Genomic DNA, 17,960 nt, shown 5'->3' with positions numbered 1-17,960 from the left:
CAGGCGATGAGGCGCACCGGATTAATTTTGACCACCTGGGGATCTGTAACCTTGAACACGCGCATATTTGCTTTTCGCCTCCATCAGACCCTGTTCAGTCAGCTGCAGCTGATTGCTCTTGTATGCAAGTGCTGCCGGAGCACAGTGGGAAATGCTTCATAACAGTGTCGGGCAGGGCATTCCTATCGTTAACAGTTTTTTAGAAGAAGCTTTGAATGCGGTTTGCGTCGTGAATATTGACCTATTTTCCTGCTGTTATTTCTTTGTCTGGATGGGTATGTGGGAGGCTGAAGGTACTGATGTTGATCCGTTGCTACCTCCTCTCATACAATCTGTTCTAAGATTAAACACAGAGAAAGAGTTTTAGAGTGTCCCATGAGACAGGGCGTCTTAAACTTGTTACCATAATATAGCAACTAATACAAGTTAGTAACAAAGTGCACGGCAGAAATCTGGATTGCCTCAAATTTATTCATCAGAGTTTTAGTGTTTGTGTCCCAGACCAAGGCGACATACTTGAGAATTGAGCATACGCACGCAGCACGTTGGTTTTTCGGAGTCTGATTGTTAACACCTAATCAGAGAGAGAGAGAAAAGCCTTTACTGGTAGAATGCTGGTGGACAAAAAGCAGAGAGGGGAATATTGCCTAGGACAGGTAGCGCTTGTAACCCCAAAAAAATAAGTATTTGTGCCTGCTCTAAGAGCAGCGCTAGTATTAAACGAAGAGTCTAAAATAGATATGATAGTTTTTTTTTTTGTTTTGGTAAGATGACTCCTCATTACCCAGCTACAAAGGGGATACCACAGGCAATCATCATCGTCAATAATAAAGGAGTACATCCTATCCCATTGACAGATTTTTCATCAATGACAGTGTCTCAAAAAAACCTACATGCTAGATTGAGGACTGTTGGCATAGCTACATCTATGAATTCGGTGATTAATTTTTGGTGACTAGTGTGGAAACTTGGGGCGTCCTCTTCAGCTGCACCATCAAGAAGTATATTACAAGGAGTGCTTAGGTGTCTTCCGATTTTCATGTGTGTAGTTGATCTATTTAACTCCATACATTGCGAAAAAAAAAATCTCAATTTTGCTTTCGCACAAACACGAATTGTCATAAAATTATTACGAACATTTATTTTTTTCGCTCCGGAACTGAACTGAAATGGCACTTTTATTTATGGAACGAAACAAAAACCGGAATGAAATTTCGTTCCGACACCTTGTGTGAGAGTTTGTCTGCTAGAGTAAAACTGTAGTCCTTTCAAGTTTCATTCAGCCAGTTAGCTAGAAAGTAGGCTTAAGCGAAAATTACAAATATTTTTTCTTTCATCTACTCCTTGGACTGCATGTAGCTGCACTTTTCATCCTTTTTCAGAGTGTGGAAGGGCACTGAATTTTTTTCTGTTTGTTGTTTAGCTTTGCAGCTGCACTAATTTTCTGAGGAGCTCGACATGAGCTTGTACACGGTGTACAATTCTGCTTGCAAATGTTTTTTTGTTACGGGGTCGTCATCGTCTGGCATCACATGTGTGGGAAGGAACACCTGGTTGGAAATTCGAACCAACCAACGGTCTGTCTGACCTAGGTAAAAAAAGCGGACGAAATCACTTTGGCTGGCGAATGGCCGAGTCACAGCGCGGCAAAAACTGGATGTATGCGCTCCGTAACAAGTGCCGTGGGATTAAAGCTTTTGAAAATATAAAAATTCTACGTGGCCATTCAGCAACTGAGTGTTGGTCTCCTTGTGTACGAGCCGTTTTACCGTTTGTAATCGTTCAGTCTGCTTTCCTTCTGCAGTATCAGAAAGTATAGTGTACCTTTATTGATTTTCTTAGCTTTTTTTTAGTACCTGTGAAAACATGATGCACTTCACTCTTAGCCGTTCACAAAAGGAAAGGGGGGGGGGGGGGGGCTGTTAGTTCGTTCTCCTCTTGAAGGTCAGGTTTTTTAGATTTGGATGAACTTTTGTGTTGCGTTAAAGTGGAAGAGAAAGCAGGAATTTGCCTACAGGCTGTGTTTTTGTCTAACTCAGAATTGGCTAACTTTGCGTGTATGGGCATTAGTAGGTAATATTCGAGTGCTAACTGAAGTCAAAATACAAGTTGCTCAAGATTGATATATTAGCTCATCAAGGACATGAGTATATCACTCTGAGGCGTAGGCTTTTGTAAAATAAGGTAGAAAGTAACGAAAACAGGAAGACCGGCACTGTGTTTGTGCCCTCTTCTCTTTGTCTCGTGTTGTTAGCGCTGTTACTAAGAATATGTACCAACTCTTCCAATCTTCCGTTTTAGCTTCATTATAAAAACTTAACTGGAAGATTTGGTAGTGTCACGTTTGAATGTCGAAGAACAAAAAACGCTAGAAACAGTATCATGAGAGTGTAGCAAACCCAAAAACCAACAAGTTCATTTCGGTTTCAGTGCAATACTCAGTCAGATAATTGTGGGATCCTTGTGCAGAACTGTGGCCGTAGCCACATTTCGTATGACCCTCCACATGCTTTTGCTGTGCTGAAAAAAACCTGAGAACACTTATTTTGGCCAAAGTATATATCTTCAAGTGTACGCAACGGCTTCCCTAGCTTCCTCTGGGCGGCGCTACTTGTCTACATTTGGGGCAGTTTTGCCATGTGAGGAGGCTTGTGGGAGCGAGCAACGCACGGGCAGTTGACTCAATGCCAACATTTGCGCAGCCTAAAGATGACAATATGCTTCTCTTCGACAAAGCATACAATACTGATCATGGGTCCCATGAAGAAACATTTTGCTTAGTTGTCCGGAGCTGCAAAGGACATGGGAGCTCGGGAAAGCATGAAACCGCTCGGTACGTGGGAGCGTAGAATAAAGTTGCTTCAATACTACTATGCATAACCGGTGCCTCGCTTCCTTTCGGTTTATCGTGACTCAAAACGGCGGCTCTAGCAGCCGTTCTTTGTATCATGGAATTGCTGCGAAAAAAATTAGAAATGGAAATGCATTGTTTGGTGATCGATTTCTCAGCAATTAAGCATCTTTCAGCACTGAATCAATGCTAAAATGTCTATGGGAAGGTCTGACTTTTGTCTGAAAACAACTTGCTGGTTGTGTTCAGTGTCCCTGTGCCCAATAGTTTTAATAACCAAGGAGTAGATACCCATCTTTTTAAGTAGTAATTCAGGCTGCTAGGCTTAGTGCAGGGAATGCAGGGGGCGGGGGGAGGGGATGGGGTGCCAGGTGCCAGGTTGCTCTGAAAAGTAAAGTTTCTTGTAAATTTTCAAGCTTTAATTTTGAAGTTTTTCATGGCATGAAAACTGAAACTATATATGCTCGGGTATTCGTTGCGTTCATTTTTCATTGCCGTACCTTGAAGCCAAACAAACCAAGCGGCACTGACCAATGAATAGAAAACAAAAGACGTTTTGTCTACTAGTGCGTGTATATGCAACCACCAGTGGCAAAATGAGAGAATATTTGCATGATTTAAATGGAACAAGATGGCCAACGACTGACCATGTGTTTCCTGCTCCGGCTACCAGGCGCCAGCACCTCCTTGGAAAGCTTCTCTAGTTGCCCAGTCCCACTCTTAAAGGGTGGGGTTTGATGACTGACTTTGCCTGGATGCTGCCATACCAAGTTGGCTTCAAAAGCAGTTCCTTTCTTACTGGCATCCAATCTTTGTGACAAAAGTGAGAGCCAATGATAACAGACGCTTATGAAAATCGAGGCGATGGAGTAAAATTGAAAATGGGATCTCAGCTTTCTCTTGCCACTTTTTGGCGTGCTCTTAGTCATGAAACAGTGCAAGGGAACATGAGAAAGTTCAGCCTTAATTATTTATTTTGGAAATGCAGCATTGTTGGTCATCGAAGAAAAGCTGGGGGTAACGGGAAGGGGGTTTCAAAACGTATGATCTTTCAGTTAAAAAAAGTTATACAGGCTTAGTGTCCTTTTAACATAAACCAGGAGGTGTTAACAATTATCCTGCTCAAGAAACCAGATTGTTCTGTTACTCCAAATGTTATAGATTTGCCATATGCGTAACCACGTATGGTTTGCTTAAATAGCCGTGGCACACGTCCTAGCACCAACAGTGATTGTGGTAACCCTCTCCTGTTTGTCAGAAATGTTTGTATCCTGCATTGTGTGCACATAGGTCAGTCTGTCCATCGTTTGTACATCAGTCGGTCCGTCTCCCCACATAATAACCATTGCCATATTCGTGGCATTGCTCTGCGTTTTCTATTTTCCTTTACCCTCCTTGCAACATCCAAGTTGGGTGGCTTCTCATGTGAACGCACGTTTTTTCCGTCTCTCCTTTTGAACGACTAAATTATGCAAACCTGAGTACTCCCGTACCCAAATGGGTCTATGTCGTCTTTACACTTGGCACGAGACGTGTGAAGAACAAAGAATGGTCCAGCGGTGTCAACAGAGTCCGCTGCTAATCTGAAGCATCAAACAGGAGTGGTTGCTGGGTATCCAGGCAGCTGGCTTGTGGTTGTCCTACTGTGATAAGGTTAGAAGATGTGGTTTCGGTGCCCTTGCGATAAGTGGTGAACAGGACTGCTATTCCTTGGGCTGTGCTGTTCGCAGCAGAACGGTTGGGCTCTGGAGAGTTTCGGTGCATTACTTGGTGTTCCAGTTTTGTGTCAATCTGTGATAAGTAATGGAGGTGTGCATCCTTGGCATGTTTTTCCAAGTTGAGTTGAAGCTCAGTTAGAAAAGGGAAAAGCAGGCCTTGCTTGTGTGATCAGTGTATTCACTGAGGGCGTGTCTTGGCTTGACTGTTTAGAGGGACGGTCCATTCAGGTGAGCTGGTTTCAATCGCTACTTGTATTTTTCTTGCGATCCTAGCCTTGCTTAAAGAGCTGTCAGATTTTGTTTACTTGTGTCTGCAAACTCGATTCTTCTTTTAACTGAATTCTTGGAAGAGTGAGGGAGGAAAAAGGGAGTAAATGCGCACTTTTTTCGTAAATTCTTACAGAAATCTGGGTCTTTGCTGCACTCAATTTCTGATCCTGCTCGACATGAACTTTTCCTCATAGGCAATTTTTTGGTTCCTGTCAGTGGTAGTCCTAGCCACTGTATATCTCTGAGAGGTCGCAGTTCTTGTTGTTCAGATATTTCTGGCCCAGCCCTGTATGAGAATTTTGAGTCAACCATGGTCTATACATCGTCCATACATCAACCATCATCTGTGACAACAAACCCCTTTCTCCTGCCATCTCGTCCTGCAAAAAGATCTGGTTCAAGCTTTTCAGTTTCAGTGTATTATTCATTACAAGAAAGTAGTACAGTAATAGTATTATACAGACGAGGGTCCCAAAGTTAAAAACTGTAACGGGAAACTCGATGAATTACAACAAACAATAAATTAGATCAAGTAAACAAGCAACATCTAATACGAGTGAATGGCAATCAATTATACAATATAGTGGGGTGAGTAATCATTATAAGCTAAGTGGCACATCAGGCAATGAAAAGCAATGCAAAGAAAAAAAGAAAAAAAAAGAACGAAAGAAGCAAAAAAACTCAAATCTACTTTAATGGCGGGCATTGTCAATCAAAATACAATCATCTAAATTGCATAACCAAGAACCCAAAGCCCCTCCCCCCCCCCCCCCCCCCAAAAAAAAGAAACTCATTAACAGGCAGCTAATAATTTAACAGAAAACATTTAAGCGACTTTTTGAATGATGAGAAAGTAGAAACCGATTTAACAGAAAGAGGCATGTCATTCTATAAAGAAATGGCCACGAAGGCAGAGGTCATTTTTCCATAATTTGTGAGCGAGGTGTGTAGCAAAAGTGTTAAGGTTGGTTGCAAATCTGGTCACATTGTTGTTTCGTAAGAAAACTAGATCTATAAGCTCAAACAGTAGCTGTGCATGTCGCGATTGAAACAAAAGAACAAAAGCTTGCAAGAGTTAAAATTTATTCATGGATGTCAACTGTGTCTTCACGCAATCAATTTTTTTATAAAAGGGATTCCAGCCAGTCCATGCGTTCCTTCCTCTTTGGCAATTTTCTCCACAGTCTTTCTTTTGAGTATGATGCTATGGCACATTTTTAGACGTGTAACAATTCTTTGTCTTTATCCATGAGCTGACATGAGCTGTAAAATCTACGAGTGGGCTTCTTCCTACAGCCCTCTTGAAACGTTTTTTTTTCTCCTTTAAACAAAATGGCATAACATCCTGCTACTGGTAATTTTTATCTGTCACATGGCACTATCCCCATTACTGTTAATCGTTTTCACGTGTGCAGTGCCCCTAAGACGTCGATTAATCTTTGTACCCCCGAGCCTTGCGTGCTTTTTCCTTTTGCAGCGAAGCTGTTAATGTCTCAATTTCCGCATATGATGCACCTCAGTGAAATCATGAAAAACGGGAGTTTTTCATCTCCAGAGCTAGTATTTTGTGTTGCCTTCTTAAAGGGCTTTTGGAGAGCAATGTCTTGGCCAGTGTCTTTCCCACGTAAGCATGCACACTCGCTGGTTGCCCTTTTATGGGCAAGCAATTTGGAGTTGGTGTGCTATGTTAGACAGTAGGATGCCTGTGTCTTGGGAGAGGAACGGACAGCCCCACGTTTGCCCACTGGCAGAAAACTCGTCCTTTCATTAGCTGATAACTAGGAAGTATGCACAATCGCAGATTTCAAACAAACGTGTTTTGTTTCGTGCACTCCTTGTACTGCACCCAGCTTCATTGGTCATCCTTCTTCGCAGAGTGGAAGGGCATTGAATTTTTTTCCTTCCTTTTATCTGGTGACAGTGTTGTTTCGCACTTATCATTATCGTTAGCTGAGTCGCTCTCCTATACATTAATATTTTTGCTGTAATTTCATCATACGAAGAATTCCCCCATAGCGTGGATTCCATTCCTCTGGCATAGCCCATTGTTATTGTGCAGGAGGCTCCCAGTGTTTATAATATGCAAAAAGCGTGTCATGGTGTGCTCATTTCTTTGCGCATATTTGTCCCCTCTCTACTCTCTCTCTGCGTTCCTCTCGCTCCCCTTGCCTGTGTCCATGGTGTGCAGTTACTTTAACTGGAAGCCAGACAAAATCACTATTGCTCACGACGAAAATTGCTAGATGTATGTATGCTTCACACACTTTTAGCAACTCGAAGAGTTTTAACTTTTTCTTTACTTTGCTGTTAATCGGAGGTTTACAGTGTCAGAACTCAAAAGTGAGAAATGACATCGTGCACGGTAAAGTGCAGCGTATGCACAACAGTTGGAAGTTTACACTGCCCTTGTCGTGTACGTGTTTGGAGTGCACTGGTATCTGTGGTATTAGGAATCGATGGTCATTCTCCGTGGCCAAGTTTTTTCGGGAGGCTTGGGATGTATGGGTCATCTTCCTGGGACAGGATTCTTGTTTTGCCCATGCTGCATATTGCTGCTGAATGTTTGTTGTGTCTTGTGCCGGTGATGCGCTGTTTGCCCTTGTCAGTTTATCGAAGCCAGCGTGCGGGCTTCGTATTCTCGCCTCCACTTTCACAGAAGTCTCTCGAATGATTGCATCCATAACCGCCATTTTGTGGTCGTTCTAGAGACTTAGTGCTGCGGCATTGCATTCTTTGACTGCGACCACGTTTCACTTTGTTTTACTGGTTCTAGAGACTTAGTGCTGCGGCATTCCATTCTTTGACTGTGACGACGTGTCACTTTGTTTTACTGGTTCTAGAGACTTAATGCTGTGGCATTCCATTGTGTGACTGTGACCACGTGTCACTTTGTTTTACTGGTTCTAGAGACTTAATGCTGCTGCATTCCAATCTTTGACTGTGACCATTCCATTCTTTGACTGTGACCACGTGTCACTTTGTTTTATTACTACTTGCTGCTTTTACAACATTACCATTTGCGCGCAAGTTTGCTCAAATACACTTCGCTTTCTCTGTTAGCTGAGTTGTTGTCGGTCTTCAAGGAGATATTGGTTTTTTTACTCTTCCAGCTGTATGGAAGTTTTTTTATACATCATGCGTTCGGGTTCACTCTAAGCTTTTGTCACCAAGCAGGTCCAATATAGTGGGGCCTTGTAATGGCTAGTACAAGCAAGAAAGCCATTACGCACACACCTAGCTTTGGTAGCGCTGCTTGGTGTTGCAGCTGTTGTTGTAATAAGAAGAAATTGGAACGTCTTGAGTAACGATGGAAGCGGAACTGCATGGCATTTGCTCCCGGGAGGATGTCATGATAGGCCGCCGCCTGCTGATAAGAACGCGGCAGCCACTTAAGGGTTCCGTGTTCTCCGGGCAGTTATCGTAGCTTTTTTTTTTTCTTAGTTTTTATGATTATTTTCATTTCGTGAACGTGCCAATATCTGAATAGTATCAGCTAAGTGGGTGGTCGGAAGGCTTTGCGATGCTGAGGTGAAAGTGAATGGATATGCTACGAAGGTTATCTGACCACTCGCACGTTCCTGCTTTGGGTGTGTTGCATCTAGAATAGAAATCTCGGCCAGAGTGTTTATATCTTGCGAGAGACGGAAGCCTTACAAAAATTTTGGCGAGACCGAGAATGTTGTATGTGAATCTGGCATTGAATGCAGTTGCATTAGTGTGAAATGAGAACTGCATTTAGTTTATGTTAACTGAAATGAAACTGTCGTCAGTTCAGAGGGCCATGAGCCGAAAGATGGTAGCTGCCCTGTTTAACACTTGCACGGAGGCTCACATGCATGCACACCAATGGGGGGGGGGGGGAGCTGTCAATTAAGACAACAATAAAGTACAAAGCTTTTTATTGTGAAAGTCTCAACCGCGTGTCTACCTCTTATTTCATACGTAAAACATTGTGGGCCTTGTGTGGAATGCTGTTTTATTCAGAGTGCACCGCTGTGCCTTCCTTCTATCAACTCGGTGCTTGATAACGCAGCAGAACGGTGAAATAACAGCAAAAGTAGTCCTTGTCAGTGTCACAGCATACATTTCTGACGATTTTTCTTTTTGTAACGCAGCAATCGCTTCATAAATTAGCATAGGGGAGCCAACGTATGAGGGGATAAAGGAAAGAAACAATGGATCCTTCTTAGACAGCCTTATTTAAAGATAAATTAACTTTTCCAGCAGTATAACTGCGCACTGCTTCATTCGGAACACTTGGGCACACGAGAGCTGTTAGTGTGTACATTTAGTGCGCCCTCTGAGAGTGTGCCTAGGTTATTGGAGTGTAGAAACGTACACTTGGCGCGTTTTATTACGTGTGATAAGTTTTGGGGCCAAATAATTAAAAGTGCACAAAGTTGTTTCCTGTGACAGTTCTGTGGCATAAATGCAGAGGGGCTGTGGTATTTAATTTTGCTGTGAATTCGGACTGACCAAACAAATTTTTACTGTGCGGCTGTATTGATACCACGTTATAAGTATTGTCTTCTGCATCCCTTCACTTCAAAATTAATTTCAGTTCTGTGGACCTTCCCTTAAAGACACTGCCGTCCAACCAACAGTATAAGAGTTTGCTTATAAAAGAGACATTGGAGCCATAATAACTTTTTTGTTTCACCTGAAACTGTCCTTTTCTCTCCTCACATATCATCCTGTCCATCATACCGCCTGTACACGACTCATGCCAAGACCCACGTGAAAACCCAGGCAAACGTTGTATTCACGTAGCTAAACAATGTCAGCTGCTTGTTTCATGCTCAGCCGACTCATTTTGTCTGCAGCCCGGGTGCCCGCAACTGAAGTGTGCCTCCAAATTACGTGTGGCCACGAGAGGCAAGATAAGGCAGGGTGACGCAACAAAGGAGACCACAACTGTTACACAGGGGGGAAGCGAAGGCCAGATAAGGCCACAACAAAGGGAGAGCGCCCATCACATGGCCGGTACTAGCTTTGTGTCGGCAGCGATAACATGCGTGCCGGCCTTTTGGGCTCCGATAAAGGGAATAAGAAGTTGGCACGGCCTTTTCCCAAAGGTGTTTCAATGAGTAGCCAACGCAGCTCTGTTATGGGGAATGCCCCCGTGTGGGAAGTTGAAAGGCTGAGCTGGATTTTGTAGACGTTTTAATCTGCAAATAATTTGCATCACAGCGATTGTGTTTGGATTATGGAGACAAGTTTTTCACCTCTTGGACCAAAACTTTCTGCTTTGTACTGTGCAAACAGCATTGAAATTGCTGCGAAAAGTTACTGTAACGCTGCCCCCGTTTTTGATCATGGGGTCTAGTAGTAGTCTGCGACTGGTACGCTTCTGGTACGCTCCAACATACTAGACTACATTATTGTGGGCACGTTCGTCTTGGTTTTCACAATAACACACCACATTTCGAAAAACCCCTTCCCATCATTCAAAAAGACAAGGCCAAGCTGTTTTTTGTTTGCTGACTGCGCTTCCTCACTAAGTGTATGATGCATTGTGTTGAGTCACGAGCATCCCAGCGGGAGGCAGTTGTTGTGGGCAAGCGGTGACAGCGTGACGAAGCTGCAGGTGGTCTTTGGCCTTTGTTCGAGGCCGGGCCGACCCACTTCGCTGCATAGGGTAGTCTCACTGGATGACGGGGAACTGCTGTGCACTCGGACACATTGCATTGCTGCTCCCTGCACCTGCTTTGTATTATTTCTGCCTCCTTTCACGTCTGTGCACCGGGGGTTTTGAACACATGTGCTGCCCGGCTGGTTGGAAAGCTCTGTAATCGCAGTAGTCTCTGTGCGGGTTGAATGGATGTCTGCTTCCTTTGCGGGAAAAACGCAAGACATGCGTTGTAAAGTGACCCAGTCGTTGGTTTAGGTTTCGTTTTAAAGGAGCACTGAAACGAAAATTTTATGTTGCACTTTTATTGCTTTTATCGATGTTTAACGGTCTGGCGAACCTGAAACAGCACTTCAAATACTTCAGCGCGCGATAGTTAATTACATTGAACGGCCTCAAAATAGTTTGTTTCAAATTCCCGCGCTTTCATCCCGAACGGCACATGACAGACTCCTTGCCTGACCTCACCGCTTTGTGTGGACGTCACCGGCGCCCGCTTGAGAGGGTGTTGCACCCGCTCGCCGCTCGTGGGGCCATGCGCATGAAGTGACATCACGAGCTTTTGACGAGTGCTGCCGCGTCATTTCTTTTTTGGCTCTCCCTGGATGATGTCACGCTGATGTCCATTTGCTGAGTGCAGCTCCGCGCGCTGCTCCATCGGCGCGATAAATGAGATCCAGTTGAACTATGTTCTTCGCGTCGCAGGCCGCTCCTATTTCACCCAGGGTATTCTGTTGAGTGAAGGAAGCGAACTGTGCAATAATATTAACGCCGAAAATTGGTGTCAGTGCTCCTTTAAGACCATGAATTTGTTGGCGTTCCGTAACTTCATAGAATTGAAACTGATGCCTTTTGAGTGCAAACGATGTAGGAAAAGAGAGCAAGTGCTCCCAAACGAAGTATTAATATGAGTAATGAATGTGTCTTGTGAAGTTGCGAGGGTCTATGGTGCTGCCACAGGACCTTCAAAAGCCTGCGTTTCCGATGGTTAATTATACAGTGGGTACTGAAGTAACCAAAGCACCGTGGTGTTCAATTACTGGGTGCTCTCATTACTCTGTTGCTGGGTGGTTCTGTATGCTTTTAGTAACTTTGCAGTTAAAGTCCACAATCCAATTTCAGTAAAATAACCACCATCCCTCGAATGAATGGTTCAGTTAAAAGGGCATTTCAAGAATTCCCCATACGAAGTAGTGCCAGATGTGATGCAAGGAGCTTTGAAGTGAAGAATTGCTGGAGTTTCACATTTCATTTCTACTTACGGGGCTCAGCCACTTCCCGGGGCACTAGGGATGCCTGAAATGAACATGCTGAATTCGTGTGCCAAATGTGCACCGTCTCTGCGTCCTCACTAGAGAATATTAACTGATCACACTCAAATTGTTCTCAAAGATTACAGTTGCATAACTTGCTGCTTTTGAAAAAAGCACTGTAATTTATCTAAAGTGGTTCTGCATAGCAGCTGTTGGTTTGCGCCGCACTTGTCATCAGCGCAAATGAAAGAAAAAGATTACACATTGACCATAGAAGAAGACTGTGAAGACTGGCATTTTTGTGTTCTCACAGTAGTTTTATTCACAATGCCTGTTGGCAATTCTTATTCCCCGTCATTGTACAGGAACAAAATGTTCGGGTCAGAGGGGGAGGGATTGTGTCATTGGGCCCCTTTTTTTTTCCCGCTAATGTCCCCTGATGGGAAAGACGTTTACCGAATCCTAGACTTGAGCAGTTTTCAATGCTGTACAAAGCTTACATAAGGCTCAGTGTTCACATCATAACCAGCTACTTTGACTCAATTGAGCCAACCTAGTGCACTGGTGTTTTGGACAATGATTTTTAATTGCTAAAGACATCGATGGCCCACTGAGTGAAAAGGCTGCCCTCCTACACCAGCAGCCTGCAACGCGCAGGAGTGAAACGGCACTGCCAGTTGGCTGCCTTGCGTGGCACATACCCACATAGGTGAATTGGCCAAGGCTTATTAAGGGGGGCATGGCTCTTGAAACAGTTTCTTTTAATTTTTAAGTAAACTCTGCGAAGCTTGGCACTCTTCCTGCTTTCTTCCCACAAGATTTCAAATATGCCATTATTTTTTGTCAGTCAAATAGTTCCCAATATAATTAGGGCTAATTAGCCACTTCTGGAGGAACAATAGACCAAACAGTGTTGGTCCTAAAACTGTAATCTCTATATTTTTCAATACTATGAACCCTGGTCAAGGCAAAAAGAGGAGTGGTTTTTTGATGCATCGCTTGGAACTAATTTTACAGCTCATTAAACTTTGGTGTTTGAAAATGGGCATTCGAAATAGCTCCTTGCTACTGGTGCCACCGAAGTTCAGTGAGCTGTAAAATTAGTTCCAAGCGATGCATCAAAAAACGATTTCTCTTATTACCTTGACCAGGGTTCATAGTATTGAAAAATATAGAGATTACAGTTTTAGGACCAACACTGTTGGGTCTATTGTTCCTCCAGAAGTGGCTAATTATCTTGGGAACTAATTGACTGGCTCACAAAAAATAATGGCATATTTGAAATCAGTAGGAAAAATGCAGCAAGGCTGACAAGTTTCACAGAGTTTGCTGAAAAATCAAAAGTTATTTTAAGAGCCATGTCTCCCCTTAAACTGCAGATACCTGCAGGGTTGTAGTATCGAAAAGTGCTTGCAAAAGCAATGAATAGTAAATTGAACAAAAAAAAAACTGTGTTCGGTGTCTGTAGCAGCAAAATGGCTTCTAAACCTCCTGTTTGCTGCAATGGGCTTCACAGTACACTCTTGTGGTATGTATGGGCTGCACCACTGCAAAATGTGCTGAACCACTGCTATGGAGTCTGAAGTATCATCAGTGGCTGCAGAATTGGCAGTAGCGAGAAGTGGCCAGCCTAGCCACTCCACCGTGTATACACTGCAGCAAACTCCAAGGAGCAGTCAGCAGCGTTCAGTTGGCCAATAATAGGTGACCGGTAAAAAGCGCAAAGGCTCATGGGTACGTTGTCCATTCTCGCCACTTTTTCAAGAGCTTGCCTGGCCTCCTGTATGCCGGTGGTTTTCACGCGCATGTTTGTGTGCTGTTTATCTGTTTCTACTGAAAAAAAAAATGAAAAAAACACTCATGCATCGCGCATTCAATGAATAACAACGATTAATCCTACTAGGGGCTTCCCTGAAAGGTAAGCACCCTGTGACAAATAAACTACACCCACACGCGCCTGAAAGCTGCCGACGTACAAAAGGCCAGGAGAGATGTCGAACCGGAAGTGGCGGGAGCAGACGATGTACGCATGAGCCTTTGCGCTTTTTACCGGTCACGTGTTGGTGTCCTCAATTAACCAGTCCTCAACCGTCTGTGGGTGGTCCGAGGACCACCGCCTGTGGACCAAAACTGCTATAAGAGTGCACGAAAAAAACTGAGTGCCACATTACGTCCCAGGCAGCCTGTGGGTGGTTTGGGATTGGTAAGCTGAGCAGGCCCAATGCTTTTGCATTTGCAACTCGTTAAAAGAGCTTAGGTGTCTCCAGATTTCCTTTTGTGGGCAGAAGGGCTCAACAGTGGTCTCGTTGGACGCTGCCCGTTGCAGGTACCCGGCTGTTTGAGAACATGGACTGCCTGCGCGCGGAGAATGTGCACCTCACGGTTCAGAAGGAGCGGCTGCAGGAGGAGAACCTCAAACTGCAGATGAACACCGAGTCCAGGTGAACATGGGCTTCGGGCTGCGCGGGTTTAGAATTGAAAAGTCTCTCCAGTTGCATTGCATTAACGGCTGAGGATCAGGGGCATGTGGGAGATGAATGGACCGGCGGGCAGGAAAATGTGGGCTCTCTTGCGATCCATCTCCCACACTTGGCTCCTGTGGCTGCTAAAGAAGGACCTGCCTGCCTGGTTGCAAGTTGAAGCTCCTGAGTAATTCCGCCAGAACTTTGTTGTGGCACATCGTGGGAAGTAGTCATCAGCAGAAACCGCCTTCTGTTAGTATAAACACAGAGACGCTGCAGGCTAAAATATAGACGAGGTTTTTCATAGCTCACCTCGCAGTGCACGCACATATTAGGTAAGATGATCTCTTGGACACGAGAAGTTGTTCATAGGGTTGTTCGTTTTTGGGTTTTATATATTTTGTAATCGTGGGTAAAAATAAGAGGCTATTTTTTAAACTGATAGTAGGGGAGAAATGGTTTTTTTTTATGAATCCATTCTTAAATTCGGGTTTTTTTCGGGTTAAATCTACATGTGCATAAAATAATACATTTAGTTCATTTTAAAGAGCATCACAAACTTCTGAACACTATCGCATTATAGTTGCTGTTTGTTTCAAACTGGCAATTGGTACTATATCAGGGTTTTCTAACAAATACTCTCTGAAATCTGTTGTTTGTTTCAGAATGAATCAGTAACGATGACAGTAAAGAGCATTAAAAACTTCGAAGAAATGAAGCATTTTATTCACAAGAAAGTGGCCGTCGATTTTTTTTTTCACATCCTTGTTTACATGCATTATCATTTGCATGTGCAACGTGTCGGTCTCCATTCAAGGCCTATCCAATCACTGAACGTACCTCAGCCAGGAGGAAGTTCTCTCGACGTCACCGCTTCCGTTAGCTAGGCACAGCAATGTCAGTGCAGCATCTTCCATCCTGGAGTAGTGAGCAGTAGAGTCATGCCAATATTCAATGAGTCCGAAAGCAGTGTTTGTGGGGCTTGCTTCCAGCAAGTAGTGGTTCAGAACAGTAAACCGTCAGCCTACGATTGGGCAGATCCCTACTTTGAAAAGGTCCATTTGGGGAGAAATTTGGTTTAAGGGGGCACATGGGTCTTTGGGACCAAAAAAATTGCCCAAAAAAGCATTTCTTTAGGTATCACTTTTTTCTTGATTTGCACAGTTTTTTCTCCAAAAATTCTGTATGTGGAACAGTACCAGGTACATACAAAAGCCATAGAGTCCCGATTTCGAAAAATAAATAATTATTTTCCCATCATTCCCCACTTTTTCGCCTCGAGTGGTATCGCAGTGATACAAAATTCTCGAGAGGTACATCCCAGCGTGTAGTGCGGCTAGGAACATCATTTCTTTCGTACTGTGAAGCTGAATGTGTAAACCATGCGATATAGGAAGCAGATTTTGCATTTTGTGTTTCAGTGGTTGTTTAATTAGCATTATTTTTAATTGGTTAGCAGGAGTAGTTCAAACCTAGAAGTTAGAATTGATGTAAACTTGTATGTGATTGCAAAACAAAAAAAAAATGCTCCCCATGTTTCATTCTCCACAAGTTCTGGTATCCATTCATGTCTTGCTGGTAATCTTTTGTTGAATAGTTTTTTTTTTATTCTCAAAAACAATCCAGGAATTTCTTTAATTAACACAGAAACTAGTTACCTCACATCAAAACTAATTAAATATTTGAAATCAGCTAAAAAAACTGAGCAAACCTATGAAGTTTCATCAGAATTGGTTGGAAAGCAAAAAAAAAACTTTCCAAGACCAGTGTGCCCCCTTAACCCAATTGTACTGAAACATGTTCTGTGTGTAAAAATCAAGTAAATGTGGTTTTACCTCAAAACAAACCATAGTTATTTAGCCTTTGGTGTCCCGTTGAAAAATAAGTGGCTTCAGACAAGGTTGCCTTTACTACAAGGTTTAGTGCAAGCCAGTTTGACTTAGTGACAGCAGATACACCCCTGTTAAGCATCAATAAACCAAAAGTTTGTACATTGGCTGTTTGAGACCTAAATGCTCGAGCATCCCTAAATGCTTTCCCCCACCCATTTTTGAAATGGTGTGGCACTCCTCACAAGATGCCCATCTTGTTCCCGACCGCAGCCTGGGGAAACCGCGGGCAGAGTTGGAGACCAAAATCTACAAGCTGCAGGAGGAGATGACGGAACTGCTTCGGCGAAAGTCGGAGGTAACTTTTTATCCCAGCTCTGTTACGGAATGATTATAATAAAAGGGAAAAAGTTCACGTGGGCGAGAGGTAACGCCAGCTCTCATTATTAGGGAGCAGCCCTGTGCATCCATAAGCTCTGTGCACTTCATCAGAACCGACATTTTTTTAGTAGGCAACATCAAACGCAATCAAGCGAAAGGGATAAATTTTGGAAAAGTATTCAGTGTAAGGGACTAGAATTCCCAGCTAGGCTGAATGCACTTCTAGTAGAGCTTATTTCAGGACTTTTTTTGCAGTTTCTACAAGTGTCTAATCATGGTTGTTATAGCAACTGCTATTTCCTTTCTATAGCAACTGCTATTTCCTTTCTATAGCAGTTGTATTGCTATAGCATCTAGGTTTCTATAGCAATTGGGGATATTTCTAGCTAATGTGAAAAATTGCAAAAGTGGGGAAACGTGGAATGCCGATCTCACGGCTTAGGAGCCACAGTTGCTGCAAAATTGGTGCGAGGCAAGCATTTTAATGGTTACCGATTTCAGGGTGTAATTTGTCTCGCTTTGCACGAAAAAAGATTGCCATAGCAGGTTTGGATGCATTTGATGGACTCAATTTATATTATTGCGTGTTTTTTCCACCAACAGCACTCGCAGGAGCTGATCGATGCCAAGAACAACTTAGAAGAAAAAGAAAGGCTGCTCCACCAAAAGGAAATGAGGCACGTGTTTCTTTTTTTCCCATTGTGCTGGAGTTTCGCTGGCATCACTGTGTTCTCTCGGAGGTGCCGTTCTTGTCAGTAGTCCATGCACAGGGTTCGCACAGGTCCTTGAAAACCCTTGAATTTAGAAGTGCTAATTTCAAGGCCTGGAAAGTCCTGGAATTTTTAAATGGTCCTTGAAAACTTGATTTTTTCGGAGAGAATCAATGGCCTTGTCTTTTTATAAAAATTTAAAGTGTTTGTCGTGGATTTTAGGTGTTAACAAATGTAAAAAAAACATTGTAACAATCAAGTTTCAGTGTATTTGTATTACGTGAAATTACAAGTTTGGTAGATTTTCATTATTACGAGGCAGCATTAGGAGCAGGCACTTGTCAATCCAATCTATATCACGATACAATCCAGTGAAAGCCAGCTTCTGTTCTCTATCTTGCATCTTCCATCTAGTCTATGGACGCTTGCTCATTGCATGTTTGCTGTTCCTCATACGCTCCATCTACGTTTGCTTTTACGTGAAAATTCTTGACGTGTACATAGTGTGTACATAGTTCATCCTGCCTTGAAGCAACACTTGCTCGATTTAATTTCAGCTGATACTCTTGCTGACAAAGCAGGAGATGCGCGCAGCATTAACTAAGTTTTGAAATAAAACAGTCTCAGCAAAACACAAAGAAAAAAGAAAAACCTCTAAATATTAGCCATGAAATAAAAAAAATGAAGCTGGGGATTTACGAACCCGTTAGCACCTATCTAAATGTGCACTAATGTGCTTAGATATTGTGCAATAAAAAACTTTTGCATTGTGTTGGAAAAGCTATAAATAATCCCAGATAAAAAATTAGATGGGCACCTTGAAAATGTGTTTTCTGGTCCTTGAAAGTCCTTGAAAA

General features: G+C 43.1%; 1 protein-coding gene across 3 annotated transcripts in view; it reads left to right on the top strand.

The window, feature by feature from the left end:
- The window catches only part of Atg16 (Autophagy-related 16), a 54,838-nt gene that overhangs the window by 3,848 nt on the left and 33,030 nt on the right, over positions 1 to 17,960 (top strand). For all 3 annotated transcript variants that reach the window (XM_077698139.1, XM_077698138.1, XM_077698137.1), the window contains exons 2-4: positions 14,048 to 14,162; positions 16,286 to 16,370; positions 16,997 to 17,070. In XM_077698139.1, the coding sequence (XP_077554265.1) occupies positions 14,048 to 14,162; positions 16,286 to 16,370; positions 16,997 to 17,070 (274 nt within the window). The remainder of the gene's footprint in view (positions 1 to 14,047; positions 14,163 to 16,285; positions 16,371 to 16,996; positions 17,071 to 17,960) is intronic.

This window comes from Haemaphysalis longicornis, unplaced genomic scaffold, assembly GCF_048455015.1.
Source record: "Haemaphysalis longicornis isolate Haplotype H1 unplaced genomic scaffold, Haemaphysalis longicornis Haplotype H1 scaffold_2, whole genome shotgun sequence".
Lineage (NCBI taxonomy): Eukaryota > Metazoa > Arthropoda > Arachnida > Ixodida > Ixodidae > Haemaphysalis > Haemaphysalis longicornis.
Note: the sequence above shows the minus strand (reverse complement) of the source record. Positions and strands in the feature narration are given on the sequence as shown.